This window comes from Acinonyx jubatus, chromosome A3 (genome assembly GCF_027475565.1).
Source record: "Acinonyx jubatus isolate Ajub_Pintada_27869175 chromosome A3, VMU_Ajub_asm_v1.0, whole genome shotgun sequence".
Taxonomy (NCBI): Eukaryota; Metazoa; Chordata; class Mammalia; order Carnivora; family Felidae; genus Acinonyx; species Acinonyx jubatus.
The window spans coordinates 8,497,254-8,514,168 of NC_069388.1; the positions used below are offsets into that span (position 1 = coordinate 8,497,254).

Consider the following 16,915-nt stretch of genomic DNA (forward strand, 5'->3'; position numbering starts at 1 on the left):
GAGACAGAGAGAGACCGAACAAGAGCAGGGGAGGGGCAGAGAGAGAGGGAGACACAGAATCCGAAGCAGGGTCCAGGCTCCGAGCTGTCAGCACAGAGCCCGACGCGGGGCTCGAACTCACAAACCACGAGATCATGACCTGAGCCGAAGTTGGACGCTTACCCGACTGAGCCACCCAGGCGCCCTGGTTTTTACATTTTGAATCATTGAAATAACTGAAAGAATAATATTTGTGGGGGGGTGGTGCATAAAAATTTCACCAACTTCACATTTTACTGTTTATGAATAAAGTTTTATTAGAATACAACCACACTCATTCATGTGCATATCACCTGTGGCTGCCTCCCCGCTTCAATGGCAGCGTAGAGTGAGTGCTCCCAGTGATCAGAGATTGTATTTCCTCGAGCAATTACACATCCCTAAGTGCCCACGTCGAGTGAAGGCATGCATGAAATAATTAGTTTAATTTCCTCCTCCCAAATAAGGGAGATGGCATTAATCAAAACAACGTACAGTTCAAAACAGAACTATTAAGTGTGATTAACCATACTATAAGAGTCCTATCTAGCGACGTCTGGCTAGAATATGGTTCATTTTTGTTTTGTTTTGCTTTTTTAAAAACCTGTGGAAGTTTAGCGCTTTTCCTAGAATGTGCTATCAGACATAAAATCTGCTGCAGAAACTAAAGAATCATTCCTCTGTCATCTGAGAATATTTTGGCCCTTGCTTAATTCAATTAATGTGCTAGCTAATGGGGGAAAAAATCTTTCCCTCCCAATGACCTATACCATCAAGGAAATAGGTACTTCTGTTTTTTACCTCTCTTAGGAAGTAACCTCATGGTTGCAAGTGAAAGAAAACCCAACCCAATCTGGATTTGTTTTTAAAAAGGAATTTATTGGCACTCATCACTGGGAAGCAGAATTGGTTTTAAATGAGTCTTGATTCGGGGCTTTCCTGTGGCTCAGGCTTCCTGGCCTGCCTACATTTCCACCTTCCGATGTCACGTCGCCCAGTTCTGAGCAAAGGAGAGATTGGTCGGGTACAAACTCTGCCTGTCCTCGAATCTGTTCTCCTTCATGGACCTACACGGATTCACGTGCTCTATTAATCAGCTTTGGCCAGATTTTGGTGCAAAATCGAAGCCCCATACTGCAGTGGCTTTCAATAGCAAGGATTCTTGTTTTCCTCCTTCAGGCTATGTGGCAGCTGTGGGTTCTCTGTGGCTGATCCATGTGGCTTCTTCCTGCTGAGATCTAGACTGAGAAAAACAGCCCCTTCAACAAGGGTGTGCAATTGTAGTGACCAAGGGAAGACAGTGCCGGGGGTGAACCATGCAAGGGCTCTGAGACCTTCCGCTCAGTCCGGCTTTCCATCACATCTGCTCACGGTGCATTTGCCAAAGCACGTCACACAACAATGGGCACAGATCTATAAGCGCTGTACAGGAAGCCAGAGTGAAAAATTGGGAAAATAATACATTCTGCCGCATATTCCCATCCCTAAACTCATATGGCCAATGAGCTAGACCATGTGGATTGGCTTAGATCTGCTCAAGCAACTTCGACCCAGTTATGCAGTCTTACGGTTAAGGTGTATTGTTCCCCCAAAGCAAAATGGGGGTTCCATGAAGAGAACGAAGGAGAATAGTCCCTGGGTTGAAAAATAAAATCTTCGCCCAGTCTTGGTCATCAAATAATCGTGTTATAAATTAAATCAGACAGCATCTTAAAGAGATTCTAAAGTAAAAACTGTTAATATCAATATTTTTGTATTATGGGTGAAGTTTAGGTGGAAGAAATCTGTTTTGCTGTAAATCAGTCTCCAGAACTCGCAGTTCTAGTGAAAACTGTATAATCCAAATGCCAAGAGTAAGGATGGTATAATCTTTGAGGCAAAAAGTGGAAACTTGCTGAAATGTGTATTCTCTGTCTTAAATGCACTAGCCATCTTCAGGCAAAGTATAATATCCCCTAATGAAGTCAAGCCAATCCACGCTGAAGTATAGCACACATCTGATTTTCACCGCATCCATCATGCCCAAAATTAAAATGTGCAGATGCAGTTATATATTCTAAAGAAGGAGCGACTTCTTCCAAAGCCTTGGCTGGAAGGAGATCAGAAAACTATCCGGACAAAAATCAAATTCTATGTCTGTATATGCAAATTAGCTCCTCACTCAGCTCAAATCCTTCTGGATTTCCACACTGGAAATCGGTGGATTTTCCTTGGCTGCTGAAAGCCAATTTCTTGGCCTGACTTCAAAGCTAATGGGACTCTCTAGAAGTATCGCCCACGTCAGCCTTTTTTTTTTATTTTCACCTACCGAAATAGTTATGTTTTGAAGAATGGACTGTGGCCTAGGATTTATGAGTTGACACCACTTACCATTTGTAAAGGCCCAGCAAGAAAACCATTGGCAATCGAAAGGTTGATTGATGAGGTTACCATACAGTCTGATTATTTTATTATGTAATTTTCCCTCCAGGCCCTTACATACAAAAAAAGGAACTCGCTGCTTCAGAGACAGAATAAATCTGAACCCAGATTCAATGAGTCAGACTCTGGTCATTACCGACCTCAGGGTTATTTCCCATTTCTCCACCCTTTTCCCCATGATCTCAGGCAAGGTTGGCAACTACCATACCCACAAAGTATTTGATCATTATCAGTCTAAAACAGTCCTCCCATTTTTTTTTTCAACAACAATTTGTCTAGGGGTAAGGATGTGACAACTTCTGGCCAGTGCAATGTATGCTAAGGTAGGGAATCAAAATACAGACGTTCGTTTGGAGGAAAGCTTTTGCTGGGAACTTCCTCCATTTTTTAAGACATTGGGTTGAGGATGTCATGCCTGGAACTGTGGCAGCTACTTGTATATCCATGAGGTAACAAATAAAAGGGTGAAAATCCAGCATGCCAAAGATGGGAAAGCCAAAGGATAGAAGGAACCCATGTTTTTAAAGACATTGTGGAGCCATAGAACCAATCCTAGAACTTCCTACTTTCAAACTGGTTCTGTATCATTACTGGTTAAGCCATATTAGGTATTCGGTTACTGGTCCACAACTCCATCCCCATTGAAATGGCTACTTACCTGTGCTATGACTTTGGCCAAGCCGTTCAGTCATTCACATTCTTCATCTATAGGATAGGGACAATGTTATCTTACTCTGAGCTCTTTAATAATTCAATAACCATTCACTGGGGGAATATATTAAAAATACTCTGCACGATGTCAGGCATAGTAAGAGGTGGTTATTAATATCATCTCTAAAAAATGGGCATGTGCATGGCGGGTGATTCCACATTATTCAGGCCCATGAAATAAACAGCTCTCATAATAGCTCAAGTAACAACCAGTGGTGTTAACTGAGTGCTTGTTATGTGTCAGGCACCGTTCTAAGAGCTTCACGTGCACTTCCTGGATTTAATTTTGCAGACAACTTTCTGATGTGTATACTGTCCCCGTCGAGAAGATGGAAACGCCATGGTCTCAATGTCGGGATGTTGAGTAGGGACCTCTGTTTAGAGCCTCCGTAAGGGGTGAAGTCAAGACTTCGAGCCAGGAAGGCACTGCAGGCTGATCTCGTGATCACTAGGTCAGACCGCCTGCCTTTCAGGCTCACCCCGGGACCCTTGTGGCTGAAGGTTCTTTTTCAGAAATGCAACTGAACTGAACCAGGCCCAGATATGGAAACCCATGACCATGTCTGACCACCACTCCCAGTATGTCACCTGGCTTCAATCTCATCCTGGTTTCCCAAGATGGGCCTGGGTCAGGGCAAGGCAGCCCTGCAGCAGGAGAAGCCTCTTCCCAAACATCTGCTGTTTGGCTGTCCAGTGCTTTCATTCTTCCTATGTCTTAAGATGGGACAACTTGGCTTGTGTTCACCCCAGCCCCTGCAGCTCCTTGCTCTCTTATGGTCAATCCATGCCGATCTCCCCTGCTTTGCGTCCTTCAGACTTTCGAGTTGATGACTCCCCAGATCGATTGATGACTTCCCCGTATCTTTGTCTACAGACAGAAGATGCTCGAAGTCATGCTGATGTGTTATGAAATGGAAGGCAGGGAGAGACGGCTGTGATTCAGTTGCTATATTTCAGGCTGGTCCCTCATGCTGATTGGTTAACGGGCTTCGGTTGACAGTGCAGAAATTCAGGGTCCTTCTCAGTCTGGATCACTGGGGTCATGGGCAAACCAATGGTATATTCTGGATGAACGGAAGGAAGATGATTTCTCCACAGGCATGCTGTGTCTCTAGAAATACCTAAGTTTCCTCCCCCCAACTCCCTGACAGCAAGAACAAGATTCCGAGGAAGGGGTGGCACCTGGCACCAGCAAAGACAAATGCACAGATACCTTTGGCTCTAGAGCAACTGTCTCTGAAGCAGGGGAAGGCAAGCATGTTGTGCAAAGGGCCGGGCAGTAAATATTGCAGACTTTGCAGGCCACATGTGGTCTCTGTTGCCTACTTTTTCATCTTTTAAAAAAGCATTTTACAGCCCCTTAAAAATGTAAAATCCATTTGTAGCTCGGGGCCGTACTAAAACAGTCTCTGGGCTGGATTTGGGAGTAGCTTGCCAGCCCCTGCCCGAGGAAACCAAAAAAGAAATTATGAAGCCCTCTCAGGGCCAATTAAATCTGTTGCAGGGATCAGTGCGAAAGCAGAAACTGTTCCAGATGTGACGGGCACAGCACAAATGGGGTGAGGCGATGCAAAAAACGGAATTTGGAATCAGAGTGCAGGTGAATGGGATCTTCCATCCAAACCCCGCGTTGCTGGCCATCCCTAGTCCCCCATGGACATCCAGGGGGCACTGAGCTCACTAGGTACCTCGCTGGGGGCCGTAAGGAACTTGGCCAGTTTTCTTGCCAAGTTTGGTTTTCTTCTGAAAGCATGAATTTCAGTAAAGAAACAATGGCACATGACCGGCCCTGGGGTGGGGTGGGAAGTAAGTTTAGGAGGAAGCCCAGTCTGTTCAATCCAGTGTGGCTTTCACTCTATCCTTTCCGCAGAGAGGACGAATTCTCCACAGTTGCGGGTAGATGTAGGGCACGTGATGGGAGATGTCCCGGTCACCGTCTCTGAGGGTGGACCCTTAAGGAAACGATTCACTCCTGATTTTTACACAGGCTAGGTGTAAGTCACCTTGATGGCAGACCAAAGAGGTGGGCCTCCTGGAAGGGAGGGGCGTTGAGCATGTGACGGACGGCAGTCCCCAAGAGGGGCTTTCTGTCAAAGCCTTGAACCTCAGGCAGGAGGAATCTCGCTACTCCCAAGTCAGTGGATTTGGCATTTTTTTAGAAGTTGGCTGTTCGACAGCACATTATATGGCGGCACCTGGGTGGCTCAGTACGTTAAACATCTGACTCTTGATTTCGGCTCAGGCCATGATCTGATGGATCATGAGATCGAGCCCGAGTCTGGCTCTGTGCGATCAACAAGGAGGAGCCTGCTTGATTCTCTCTCTCCTTCTCTCTCTCTCTGTCCTTCCCCTGCTGGCATTCCCTCTCTCTCTCTCTCTCTCTCTCTCTCTCTCTCTCTCTCTCAAAATAAATAAACATAAAAGAAAAAGAAAGCCCACTATATGACATGAGCATTACTTCTGGAAGATGTGCCTGCGTAGAAATGATCGTTGGCTCAAACCTGTAGCTACTCTGTGAAGAAGGGGTGACCAGGACCCCACTTTCTCAAGCCTCTTTTGGGGAATGTCTTTTTATTCACTGTCTTATTACCTGGCAAAATAATCCAGGTGGTGTGTGAATCACCAGTAGAGGTTGTAAAGTCCGAGGAAGTAGAATCAGCCTTACAAACGGTGGATCTCAACGAGGAAGGAGATACCACACCTGAACCCACAGAAGTAAAACTCAAAAGAGAAGACCCCAGACCACCAAGAGCCTCCCTGATGGCGTTCCTCAGACAAATGGTAAGCCACCTGCTTCCAGCACAGGAAACCTGAAATACCCAGATCAGCTTCCGAGAGCGAAGGACCTGCATCGTAGGTGGGGTGAGACATAACTGTGGGTGGTGTAGACGGGATATAAGTGGAATCTGAAGTGTGCAGTGAGAAAATTCCCTTTCATCCCTCTGACTCCATCACAGAGAAAGTCTCAGTTTATTGCTAATATTCCTTAATCTTTCCTTAACTCCTGCCAACTCCCTCTTTAACAAAGACAGAGCTGGCCTTGGGTCCTGAGCTGTGGTAGCCAACCGCACCTACCTGGAAGTCAGTATTATTGTTCACTTTTAATTTAATTTATTTTTAAAGTTTCCTTCTGTGTATGGCAAATGATATTATTTTTCTCATTATGGTAATGACATGCTGTTTCCTTTGAAAATCCATATATTTACATAAAGAACATAAGGCATTGTTTAGAGGACCAGGTAATAAATAGGCCAAGTTACATGTTGACGTTAGAAAAATTCTGAAAGTGACATGTGAGTCACACAAATGTGGACAAAGCCGATTTATAAATAGTTCCAGTTATAAAGTGGCAACATAATTTCTAATAGCGAGCACGTACAACTTGTTCCGTGCTTTTAGCTTGTATAAAATGGAAAGAATGTGGGCAGACGTGTTTTGGTGTCTATGAAGTGTCATGTACATGAAATAACTAAACATCCAAGAACTTAAATAATATAATGCAACAAAACCCAACTTGGTTGGAAGACAAAAAACAAAAACCCATGTAAAAGGTCATTGGTTTAATTCTCTTTTAATGAAAAACAAGAATTTCATTATAGTGTGCCGTTATTTTCAGGAGTCTTTGGGAGTTTAATCCTTTGAGAAAGCAACTCTCTGGTTTCACAGGCTCAGCCTGTTAAGAAATTCTTTCTGGTCCACAACACAACACAACACAACACAGCACCACACAGCACAACACAAAACCCATGCCAATGGGAGCTGAGGCATATTAAGGAGAACCCTGCTAGAAATTGTTGACAGGATTCATTTTCTTTTATCAGTGGATTCTCAGAGAGTAGGAAGTATACAGTAAGTAGCAATCAGCCTGTATGGCTGGGACTCCATGTACATTCCTCGTCATTTACTCTGCAATTTGGCGCTAAAAATGGGGATCAAGATCTGAGATTTTTCAACCAATTTTTATGCTATGTCAGGAAAGAAACGAACATTTGGCCTGTTTCTGGCAACCCATCTACATTACAAATGGGATCCCCAAATAGCTCATCATAACATTGAGAGCGATCCAACTTTCCCATTTCTGGATGAAGTTGAGAGATACCCTCCTCCGCCTCCCCGATAGCAAAGAGCATGATTTTCTCTTCCAAATAACCACCCTGAGACTTCTTTACTTAAAAGACAAGAAAATGCAAGAGATTCCAAATAAGGCATGAAAGACATCTAAACCACTCACTACATCCGCTCGAAACAAATCCTTAAATTCTAATGAGGTCTCACATTACTTAAATTCATCCTCCAGAGCTATCCTTTAGAGGTTTCTCGGGGATATTTTCTAGCGATACAACCTGGATACCTCTGAACTGTTAGGGGAACAAACTGGAAACAAAAGAGTCCTTTCTAATTAATTCTCCCTAGGACAGGGATAGGAGTAGAGGAAGACACATTTTTCCCCAGCAACCCTCAGTGGATTCATAGCATCAGGTCTTATAACATCCATTGTTCTTAGTATCTACCGTGCATAGAGTTATGTCTGGAAGCCTGAACATTCTTCCCTTCTATCAATGTTTGAACTCCAAACCTTCCATGATTTGGGGGATTCTTCCTAAAAATTCCAGATATCCTAATGATTTTTGTCTTGCAGTCTGCTTTGTTTTCCTTATAACAATGTGTTATCATTGTGAATAATTCAAATACACAGAAGACATGGCTTTCCAGCTTACCACATCCCCGTCACTTCCTCTTGTCACACCCCGCCCAGCTCTCTCATTTATGTCACTGTCCCTGTCCCTGGGGGTATTTGGGGTTGCATCCCCAATGTAAAGCCACTTCGTTCTTTACAGCAACTTCACTGAATCCCATCGTCTAGATTTATCGTACTCAGATTAACCATTGCTCTCTTGATGGGCATTTGATTTGTTTCCCACTTGTGGGACTTCATTTATGTATTTATTCAGCAAATAATTGTTGAGTACCCCCTACATTCTAGACACCGGGATACAACAGTGACCATAAATAGACGTGGCCCCTGTCCTCATGGAGAATAAGGCCTAATAAGGAAAACGGGTGTTTATTTTAATCCTAGGCCATGGGCAGTGAGCACACACCATGTGTCTCACACACACGATCTAGGTGCTTTGCGGACCTGTATGAACATCCTTGTACACTTACCTTTATGCCTCTGTGTTATTATCCCCACGGCATGCAATCTTGGCTGTTGGCTTCAGCAATCGTTTTCAGGAAACACTTTTAGCTAACGTTTCATGACTTCCAAACTAATCTGAAGTGCGGACTTATGCAGTAAATCCAAACCAAACCCTGCTGTAAGGACTTGAAAACAGAGACAACATCCGACTCATCACTGAGCTTTTTATTTTTTATTTTTTGAGCCAAATAAGCGAATGTGTCAAACTGATTTGCTGCCCCATGGCAATGTGACTCATGGTTGCATATTTCTTTTAAACTAAGCGCGTTGCCCAGTTCACTTCTAAGAGATGTTTTTCTTTCCGGAAATTAACCTCTCGTAAAAATAGAAATGAAGAGAATATCATTTTTCAAATAAGTATACTTCAGGGAAAATAAATAGAGTCACATAAAGTCCTTGCACTGCATTTGACACATGTAGATATATGCCACTTCACGAAAATCCAATGGGCTCCTGCAGATTTTCAAAATACTTGCAAGAAATAGCTAAGACATCTGTCGTGCCCTACATAGGACAAGATCCTTATATGTATTAACTCAACTGTACGTCAAGAGATTGGGTATTTGAAGTGACAATGTATTTTTATAAAGTGAGTGGGTGGAGAACTATATTCATGCGCCCGCAAACCACATAGGCAGATGAAACCGTAAAGGTGGTAGATAGAAATACAGAGATAGAGATTTATAATTTGTCAATATTAATAACACCCTGTCCTGGAAAAGTGCTTTTCCTCCTCCAAACCATTATCACACGCTGTTTCATTTAATCCTCCTCCTGTCTCTTTCTTTAGACCATTAGTTTTGTAAGAAGCTCTTTGTTGGAACAATGTTCTCAGGTGCAGAGAAAGACTATGAGCCTTAATATTGGGCAAATGTAAGACCGAAGGGGGAGACAGCCACGCAATAATGGTCTTTTGTGGCTTACATTCAATCTATAAATCTAGTAAAGCCTGTTGAAATGTACCCTCTGGAGGAAAAAGGGGATGGTTCGTGATGGTAATTGTAAAACAAAACAAAAACAAAAACCAAAAACAGCAGTCTCCTAGCTAAAGTTCTTGATCTCAGATTCTTCCCTGAGTATTGAACTATGAACACGGAGTTTCTCTTCAGGAAAAGGTTCTGAAAGTAGCATTTGTGTGGGCAATTCCTGTCTCCACAGCAGCTGGCATTCCTTCCTACCCTTAAAGGGGATTCTGTGGCCATTTGGCACTCTCGGTTAATAATAATAATTAATAAGAATGGCTGCTGTTTATGTATCACGTGCAGGCAGCATGGCCGGCACTATGCTAGCACATTGCTTGTGTTATCTCATTCATTGATGTAAAAACTCTGTGCAACACATCCCTGCCCCTCTGTGCTCAGAAGGGCATGAGGACTCGGAGTGTTTTAAGTGATCTGGTCAGGGTCACAGAGCCGGTAAATGGCAGAGCCAGAATTCAAACTCAGGTTTTTGTTCATTCTAAAGCTTACTCCTATACTCATGTTATTGTGGCTTCCTGTGCTCCTGGAAAATGATTTGCTGTGAGAGTAAAAGGAGGTAGAACAACCATCGCCCCGTTTTTGTGATTCTCCTAGTAGTGTTTCCTGTGGAAACGTCTTTCTGTGCTGGGCTTATCTGAAATTACAACAAGGCAAGAGAGGGAAGAATTGATACATGATTTGCATAAAGCTCGGATGTACGTTTTCTGAATATATTTGTCATTAGAATGAGAATTTACCTTGGCCGTGTGATTTTGTCTGATTGTCCAATTCCGTTTCAAGTGAGCATCTTGATAAAACACAAAGGTTGGACGCATAGCCTTTGTTGATTCTGGATATTTCTAGCCAGTGTAGTTCCTTAGATTTGTTCCAATGAGGCAGAGCTAGTAAACAATCTTGCTGATAGACTCACACTAAATTAAAATATCTGCCCAATTCTTTTTTTTTAATGTTTATTTGTTTTTTGTTTTTTTTCTTTTTGAGAGAGAGAGAGAGAGAGAGAGAGAGATTGTGAGAGAGAGATCAATCATGAATGGGGGAGGGGCAGAGAGAGAGAGGAAGACAGAGAAGCCCAAGCAGGCTCCATACTGTCAGTGAAGAGCTGATGTGGGGCTCGAACTCATGAATGGTGAGATCATGACCTGAACTGAAGTCAAGAGTCAGACGCTTAATCAACTAAGCCACTCAGGCGCCCCATCTTCCCAATTCTTTTAAATCTCAACTTCAGTGGGATCAGAGATCCATCAAAATACACTTGTGTTCCTTTCAAAAAAAATGTGAAGTGACCACCAAACATTTCCACTAGAATTTTGACTAAGTAATATATGTTGGAGATGCCTCAAATGTTCCTTAGAGTATCAAGCTATAGGAATGTGTGACACGGTGAAAGAAATAAAAATGACTTTATTACTATGCAAAGCTTGGATGTCACAACCAGATTCCATCTCAACACCGCAGGCTGGATGCCCTAAGGTGCTGTACTTTGGCTCTCATGAATAAAAATAAAGCTCTGGAAGAAAGTTGCTTGGTACTGAACTAGAAAATATCTGAAATTACTTGGTGGTCTTCAAACTGTTCTTTAAAGTATTAGATAGATAGTCCCTGAAAAAATGTGGGGTTCCTTTCAACAGTAGCTCTATTTTTGACAGCCGGAGAAAATGAGCGTCTGTGGTTATGGTCTTTGGACTACAAAGCCCAAAGTGAACTATTTGAATTGGTCTCTGAAAGAGGACTCAGCAAAGAGGAAAGAAGAGGGATAGAAAGAAAATGAAGGAAGGGAGGGAGGGAGGAAGGAAATTGTTCTTAACTGCTGTTATTGAAAGTACCTCAAATGGACCGAATAAGACCCTTAGTCTAAACTCACCGTAGGGTCACCTTTGATTAATACAGCTTTATCTGCCTCAAAATGAGAGAAAACAGAAAAACCATAGAAAAGCTTGAGGTATTCCCTTCTTTTTTTTTTTTTTTTTTAAAGAAACTGAACTTCTTTGCCACGATCTCCCTGACAGCCTGAGGGGCTGTTTTCAGGACGCTTGCCTAGACCCACCGCTGCCAAGAAAGCTTCCTGATTCAATCCAATTTCTCCTCCAAAGGTTAGCAAGGAAAGGGATGGAAAGAAAACAGATCAAAACCTTAAGCTGGCAGAGGACCTACCAGATACCAAATTGAAGCCACTGAAGAGAAGTTACGAGTCTCTCTCAGGGAGGAAAGGTGGCACCAGGGCTGTGCCTCCCAATGTCCATTCAGGTTTAGCTTAAAAAGCCACTTTGTGTGTTTGGCTGCCTGCTTTTGCCATTCAGAATTACCTGACCAACTAATGAGTTTGTGACTCCATATTTCAAAGGACGCCAGGGAACGTGTTTGGGCAGGAAGGGCTCCTAATGACGGCCTGAATTCTGGAGGCAAAGGAAATCCCAAAGCGGTAAAACCTTTGGATGGGGCGAGGAGGCTGACTGAACTGTTTATAGGGAGAGAAACTGTAAGCAAGAGACTCTATTTCTTTTTCTACATGTTCTCAAGCAAAACTGGCCCTTGTAGAGCAATGGAAAAGACTCAAGAGGAAGAAAAAAAAACCCCACTTTCCATCTACAAGGATCTAAAGTTTATGTAGAGGACAAACAAATCTTTCTTTGCCTTTGGGTTGAACACCTTGGTGAAGCCCATGAGGGAATGTCCCTAAGAAAAGTATCTGGAACTTCCAGATCCCAGGGGTTCAGGCTGAAGAAAGATCGCTTCCATTCCTAACCAATTAAAAAGCATGCATCAAGGTTCTATGCTATGCCAAGCTCTGTAAAGGTTGTTTCTGAGGTAGGAAAGGACCTGGAAATTCCCATTCTGTGTGAAACCACTGACAGTCCTAGTGGAGACTACTGAATCAGAGCAGTACCAAGTAATATTTAAAGATGAGCATGATTGACCTCTGAGGGTGGGCACGTCCCACAGACCTCCCTATTGGAGATTCGTCAACCCGCATCTTATCCAAGCTCCTACCATTTTTCTAAATTGGGGAGCTTCATAGTGGACGCTCGATACATATGGGTTCATTGAATGGTATCTCCTGCCTTATAGGGGAGGCAGTTAAGAGGGTGGAATAGAGTGATTGCCCGGAGTCACATCCCGACTCCCTAACATGCTAGTTCCGTGACCCATGCTAGTTTCTCTGAGCTTCCATTTTCTTGACTGTAAAACAAGGAAAAGAACACTATTCCTCTATCTTGAGGCTCTGCATGGTGAATAAATGAACCAGTGTGGGTTACTGCCTCACTGGAGCGCCTAACCCTTAGTAAGCACTCCAGGAAAAGTTAGCTTTCATAAATAACAATTTTTATTATCTTTACTAATAGGACTACCGTACCCCAGATGACAGAGGCATATAATATTAATCGATCAAAAAATTATTTGAGTGCCTTTGATGTTGTTAACTGTTCTCTGATGCAGGTGTTATGGATCCTTGCCATCTGCTGGCAGAACAGCGAAGATAGTAACAGTGGGATCTGAAGTCTTCCTGTTTGCCCCCCATTGCTTAACCTGTTTCCTACACCCCCTCCCTCCAGCAGGGGAGGAGGAGATGATTAGCGATGACTTAGTGGTTTAATGTGGGAATGAAACCTGAGTCAAAATTGTTGATAAGAGCGGAGCAGTTCATTACCAGATTTCTTAGGTGCTTTATCGGGCATCGGGCATCTGGCACAGAGCATCACCGAGTCCATAGTTGAATCTGCAGTCCCCAGTATTGGTCGGCGTTTGTCTATACCAGTTAGCTGAAAGCAGTGATGCTCACACTGAGACGTGTCTCACCTGAAGGGCTTGTCAAGTACAGGTGGCTCGGCCCCAGCCCTGAGAGTTTCTGACTCTGTAGATCTGGAGTGGTTCTCAAGAATTGGTACGTCTAACAAACTCCCAAGTGATGCTGAAAGCTGTGGTCCCAGGAACGTGCTTTTAGAGCCTTTCACTGAGAGTCTGTTTTAAGGAGCCAAACCTATGAATTCAGCCCGTCCAGCTCTGTCACTGATGCCACAGGCCACAGGGGTCACTAAAATGGAAAAGAGGGTGTTCCACATGCCCCATGTCTCTGCTAGAGGAAAAAACACAAGGAAACATCACCACCTATGTGTTACCAAGAAAAGCCTACCAATGGTTTAATTGTTCATTCATTCAATACATTCAGCCACCTCCTGGTTCCAACATTAGCACGCTGATCATCATTTATTTATCCCGGAATTCCCTAACCCCAGGGTTTAAGACTTATGTTGTTGTTGTGATTTGGGGAAGCCAACACTTGAATGTAATTGGACTCTGGTTGGAAGCCACGTGGAAATCACGCATCTCAGTTGGTCTAGTTGGTCTTCCAAGTGCAGTTGACTCTGCATCTCAATAATGAATGACCGAGGTCAGCCATTCCAGAACTCCCCTTGCATTGTCCATTTGCTGTGCTTGTAGTAGCTGAAAGGCCGTTGTCTGTTTGTTATTTTAGTCAGTGAAAGGGGATGAAGGGATCACCCACTCAGAAGAAATAAATGGGAAAGACTCCAGCTGTCAAGTAAGTGACCTGTCAACTCTGTTCGGTGGTGGGGTTAGCCTGCATGCTCTTACTTCTTTCTAGCCTAGTTCCCAATGCAATTCTCAACCACAAGGCGGCTCATTTACCGACTCTAGGTTGAGCGCTTGCTGTACATGAGGCACTCTCTTGGGCTCTACAGACACATGCATGAACAGGCTAGAGTTTTCAGCTATTTCTTATTTAACACTTACTTTTCCAACTCTTCTCCACAGAGCAAACCCCTTCCCATCCTTCAAGTCTTGGCCTAAATGTCCCCTCCTCAAAGAGATGTCCTATTTCCATCCATCATTGTTGTGTCTTGTTCTTTTACTTCGTGGAATTTATGACACATTGTAGTAAGTCATCTGTCTATTCGTTACCTGTCTCCTCTACCCCTTTCTTTCTGTGTCTGGAGCAAGGGAGGGGCCTCTTCTATTTTTCCATCGCACTGCATGATGCCTGGCATATAGTAGGAGCTATTTCTTTGAAAAACGAGTGAAGAAACATGGGATCATGTGGTTTTTTCCATTATTTTCTCCACTCTAGAGAAACACAGCTAAGACGTGTTTATAACTCCACATATTCATTTCTTTAAATGGGGTCATCGCATGCTCCATACCCTATTTTATAACCTGCACTCTTTCTTAACTTAAAAACACACCTCCACGAAAATCGCAACAAGTATTCTTCAACTAATTTTTGCAACACAGAGAACTGGTTAAGAGCAGAGCTGCTGGCTCAGATTGCCTGCGTTTGAACCCTGGCTTTGCTATCTTTTACCTGTGTGACTGAAAACAAATTACCAAATGTCTCTGTGCCTCAGTTTCCCCACCTATATCATGGAGCTAGGAAAAGCGCTGCCTCACGGCACTGTCATACTTAGATGAGTCAGTGCACATACAGCACCTGGAAGTCCCAGCACGGAGGACGCGATGAATGTTAGTGGCCATGCGAATCAGCACGGGCTGCCATACCAACTGTCATAGATGGAGTGGTTTAACAATGGAAATTTGTTTTCTCACAGTTTTGGAGACTGGAAAATCCAAGATCAGGATGCCAGCAATGGTTTGGTTCTTGGTGAGGAGAGCTCCTTCCTGGCTTTCTGACAGCTGCCTTCTCACTATGTCCTCACATGGTGGCTTTTATAGGGACACTAATCCTATTGATCAGGGCCCCATCCTTCTGACCCCAGTTAACCTTAATTACTTTCTTTTTTTTTTTTTTAATTTTTTTTTCAACGTTTTTATTTATTTTGGGGACAGAGAGAGACAGAGCATGAACGGGGGAGGGGCAGAGAGAGAGGGAGACACAGAATCGGAAACAGGCTCCAGGCTCCGAGCCATCAGCCCAGAGCCTGACGCGGGGCTCGAACTCCCGGACCGCGAGATCGTGACCTGGCTGAAGTCGGACACTTAACCGACTGCGCCACCCAGGCGCCCCAACCTTAATTACTTTCTTACTCCACATACTTTCACGCCGGGGGTTAGGGCTTCAGTCTAGGGAGCCATAGCAGTTGCTATTGTTTTGTTACTGTTACTTATTATGCCGCTGATAAGAAATTACCACCCTACAGTATTTGTTCTTATCACACACGCAAATGGACAGCAGTGACTACCATTCATTATTTTCCATGACCATAATACTTGGATTATCCTATATATTCCAACAGGGAATATATTGCTTTTTGCTGCATTCAAATTATTTCGGTTTTTCTTTTTCAACTTCCTGCTGTGCTTGTCCCCAAACGTGTTCTCCGGACCACTGGGAACCAAAACTCCTCGAGTTAACTATCTTGGAAACACGATACATGTACTTTATTCCATATGAAAGTTTTAAACATAATTGTACATTTTTGTCTAGAATGTGAACGTGAAACAGTTATGCCGATCGTCTTGGATGCAGACTTGAGGAGACGGATGTGTGATCGTTGAGAGAATGATAAATGCTTTGTTTAATTTGGGGGATGGGAATAGACATTCTCTGTTCCCTTCAGAATTGTCCTCTCAGAGTTACGAAAAGTCTCGGGTGATGATTCTAGGAAAAGGAGCCCAAGGCAACTCCCAGTTGAGGTGTGCCTCAGGGTCTGAATCAAACGGGATGTTCCCATGACCTTGTCCCCCAACTTCCAGCCAGTGTCACTCAGTTCTACAAGAGGATACACTCAAGATGATTCAGATGAGAATAATCTGTGTGATAAATCCTGATACAGAGTCAAATCCCAAGCAAAGATTTTAAATCATCTACATTTAATGACGAAGCAATCATTGCACAGTTTAGATTCTTAGCTTACTCTGAATGTAAGGAACCAGCCATCTGTTATTTCCAGGAGTTAGTGTCTAAGCCAGTAAAAAGAACATTTAAGCCCTAATAGCAGTGGCGTAATTATGCGGTAAATGGACCTGATCCACTGAAAGCGCCCCTCCTGAAAAAAATCAATGTCCCGTGAACGCTATTGACGTGCGGGCACTTCCCACTCCCCACCCCGCAATGACTTGCCGAGGGAAATAGTGTAGAAACATCTGGAAGGCAAGTTGCCGGCCATCCGTTCAACCCTTTTTGGTGGAGACTTACTATGTGTCAGACGAGGTGCTGGGGATAAAGCCATGAAGGACAGAAGAGTGTTGTTCTCTAGAGCTCCCCTTCCAGCAGAGGGAGGCAGACGGAATGTTCTCAAGTGAGCCAAGAAACCCCCAAGATGAATGCAAGCATGAAGGAAACACAGCCGTGTTTTGTAAGAGAGGGGTAGATTGTCTAAACAGGGGCCACCGCCCCAGGGAGGTGACATCTGAGCTGAGACTTGACGGGAAAGAAGTGGCTGTCACGTCAAGCCCCGCAAACGTCCTGAGCAGGAATTACAGCAAACGTGAGGCCCCCGTTTTGAGAATAAGCTTGTTCATGGAAGAAGAGGAGACCGTGTGGTCGGAGCAGAAGGAACAGAGGAAAAAGGGATTAGAGACGAGGTTGGGGAGGCACAGGGACACTCCATTCAACAAACATTTGCCGAGTCCCTTGTCTGCCCCGGCTCTCGGACCCACACGGAAAGAATCT

General features: G+C 43.8%; 1 protein-coding gene across 11 annotated transcripts in view; it reads left to right on the forward strand.

Moving 5' to 3' along the window:
- Positions 1-16,915, forward strand: part of BCAS1 (brain enriched myelin associated protein 1) — a 103,364-nt gene that overhangs the window by 72,776 nt on the left and 13,673 nt on the right. For 4 of the 11 annotated variants that reach the window (XM_053199798.1, XM_053199800.1, XM_027046509.2 and 1 more), the window contains 2 exons: positions 5,758-5,931; positions 13,802-13,867. The exons of 4 other annotated variants lie outside the window; for them this stretch is intronic. In XM_053199798.1, the coding sequence (XP_053055773.1) occupies positions 5,758-5,931; positions 13,802-13,867 (240 nt within the window). The remainder of the gene's footprint in view (positions 1-5,757; positions 5,932-13,801; positions 13,868-16,915) is intronic. 3 more of the 11 variants (XM_053199799.1, XM_053199804.1, XM_053199802.1) reach the window with 2 other exon arrangements.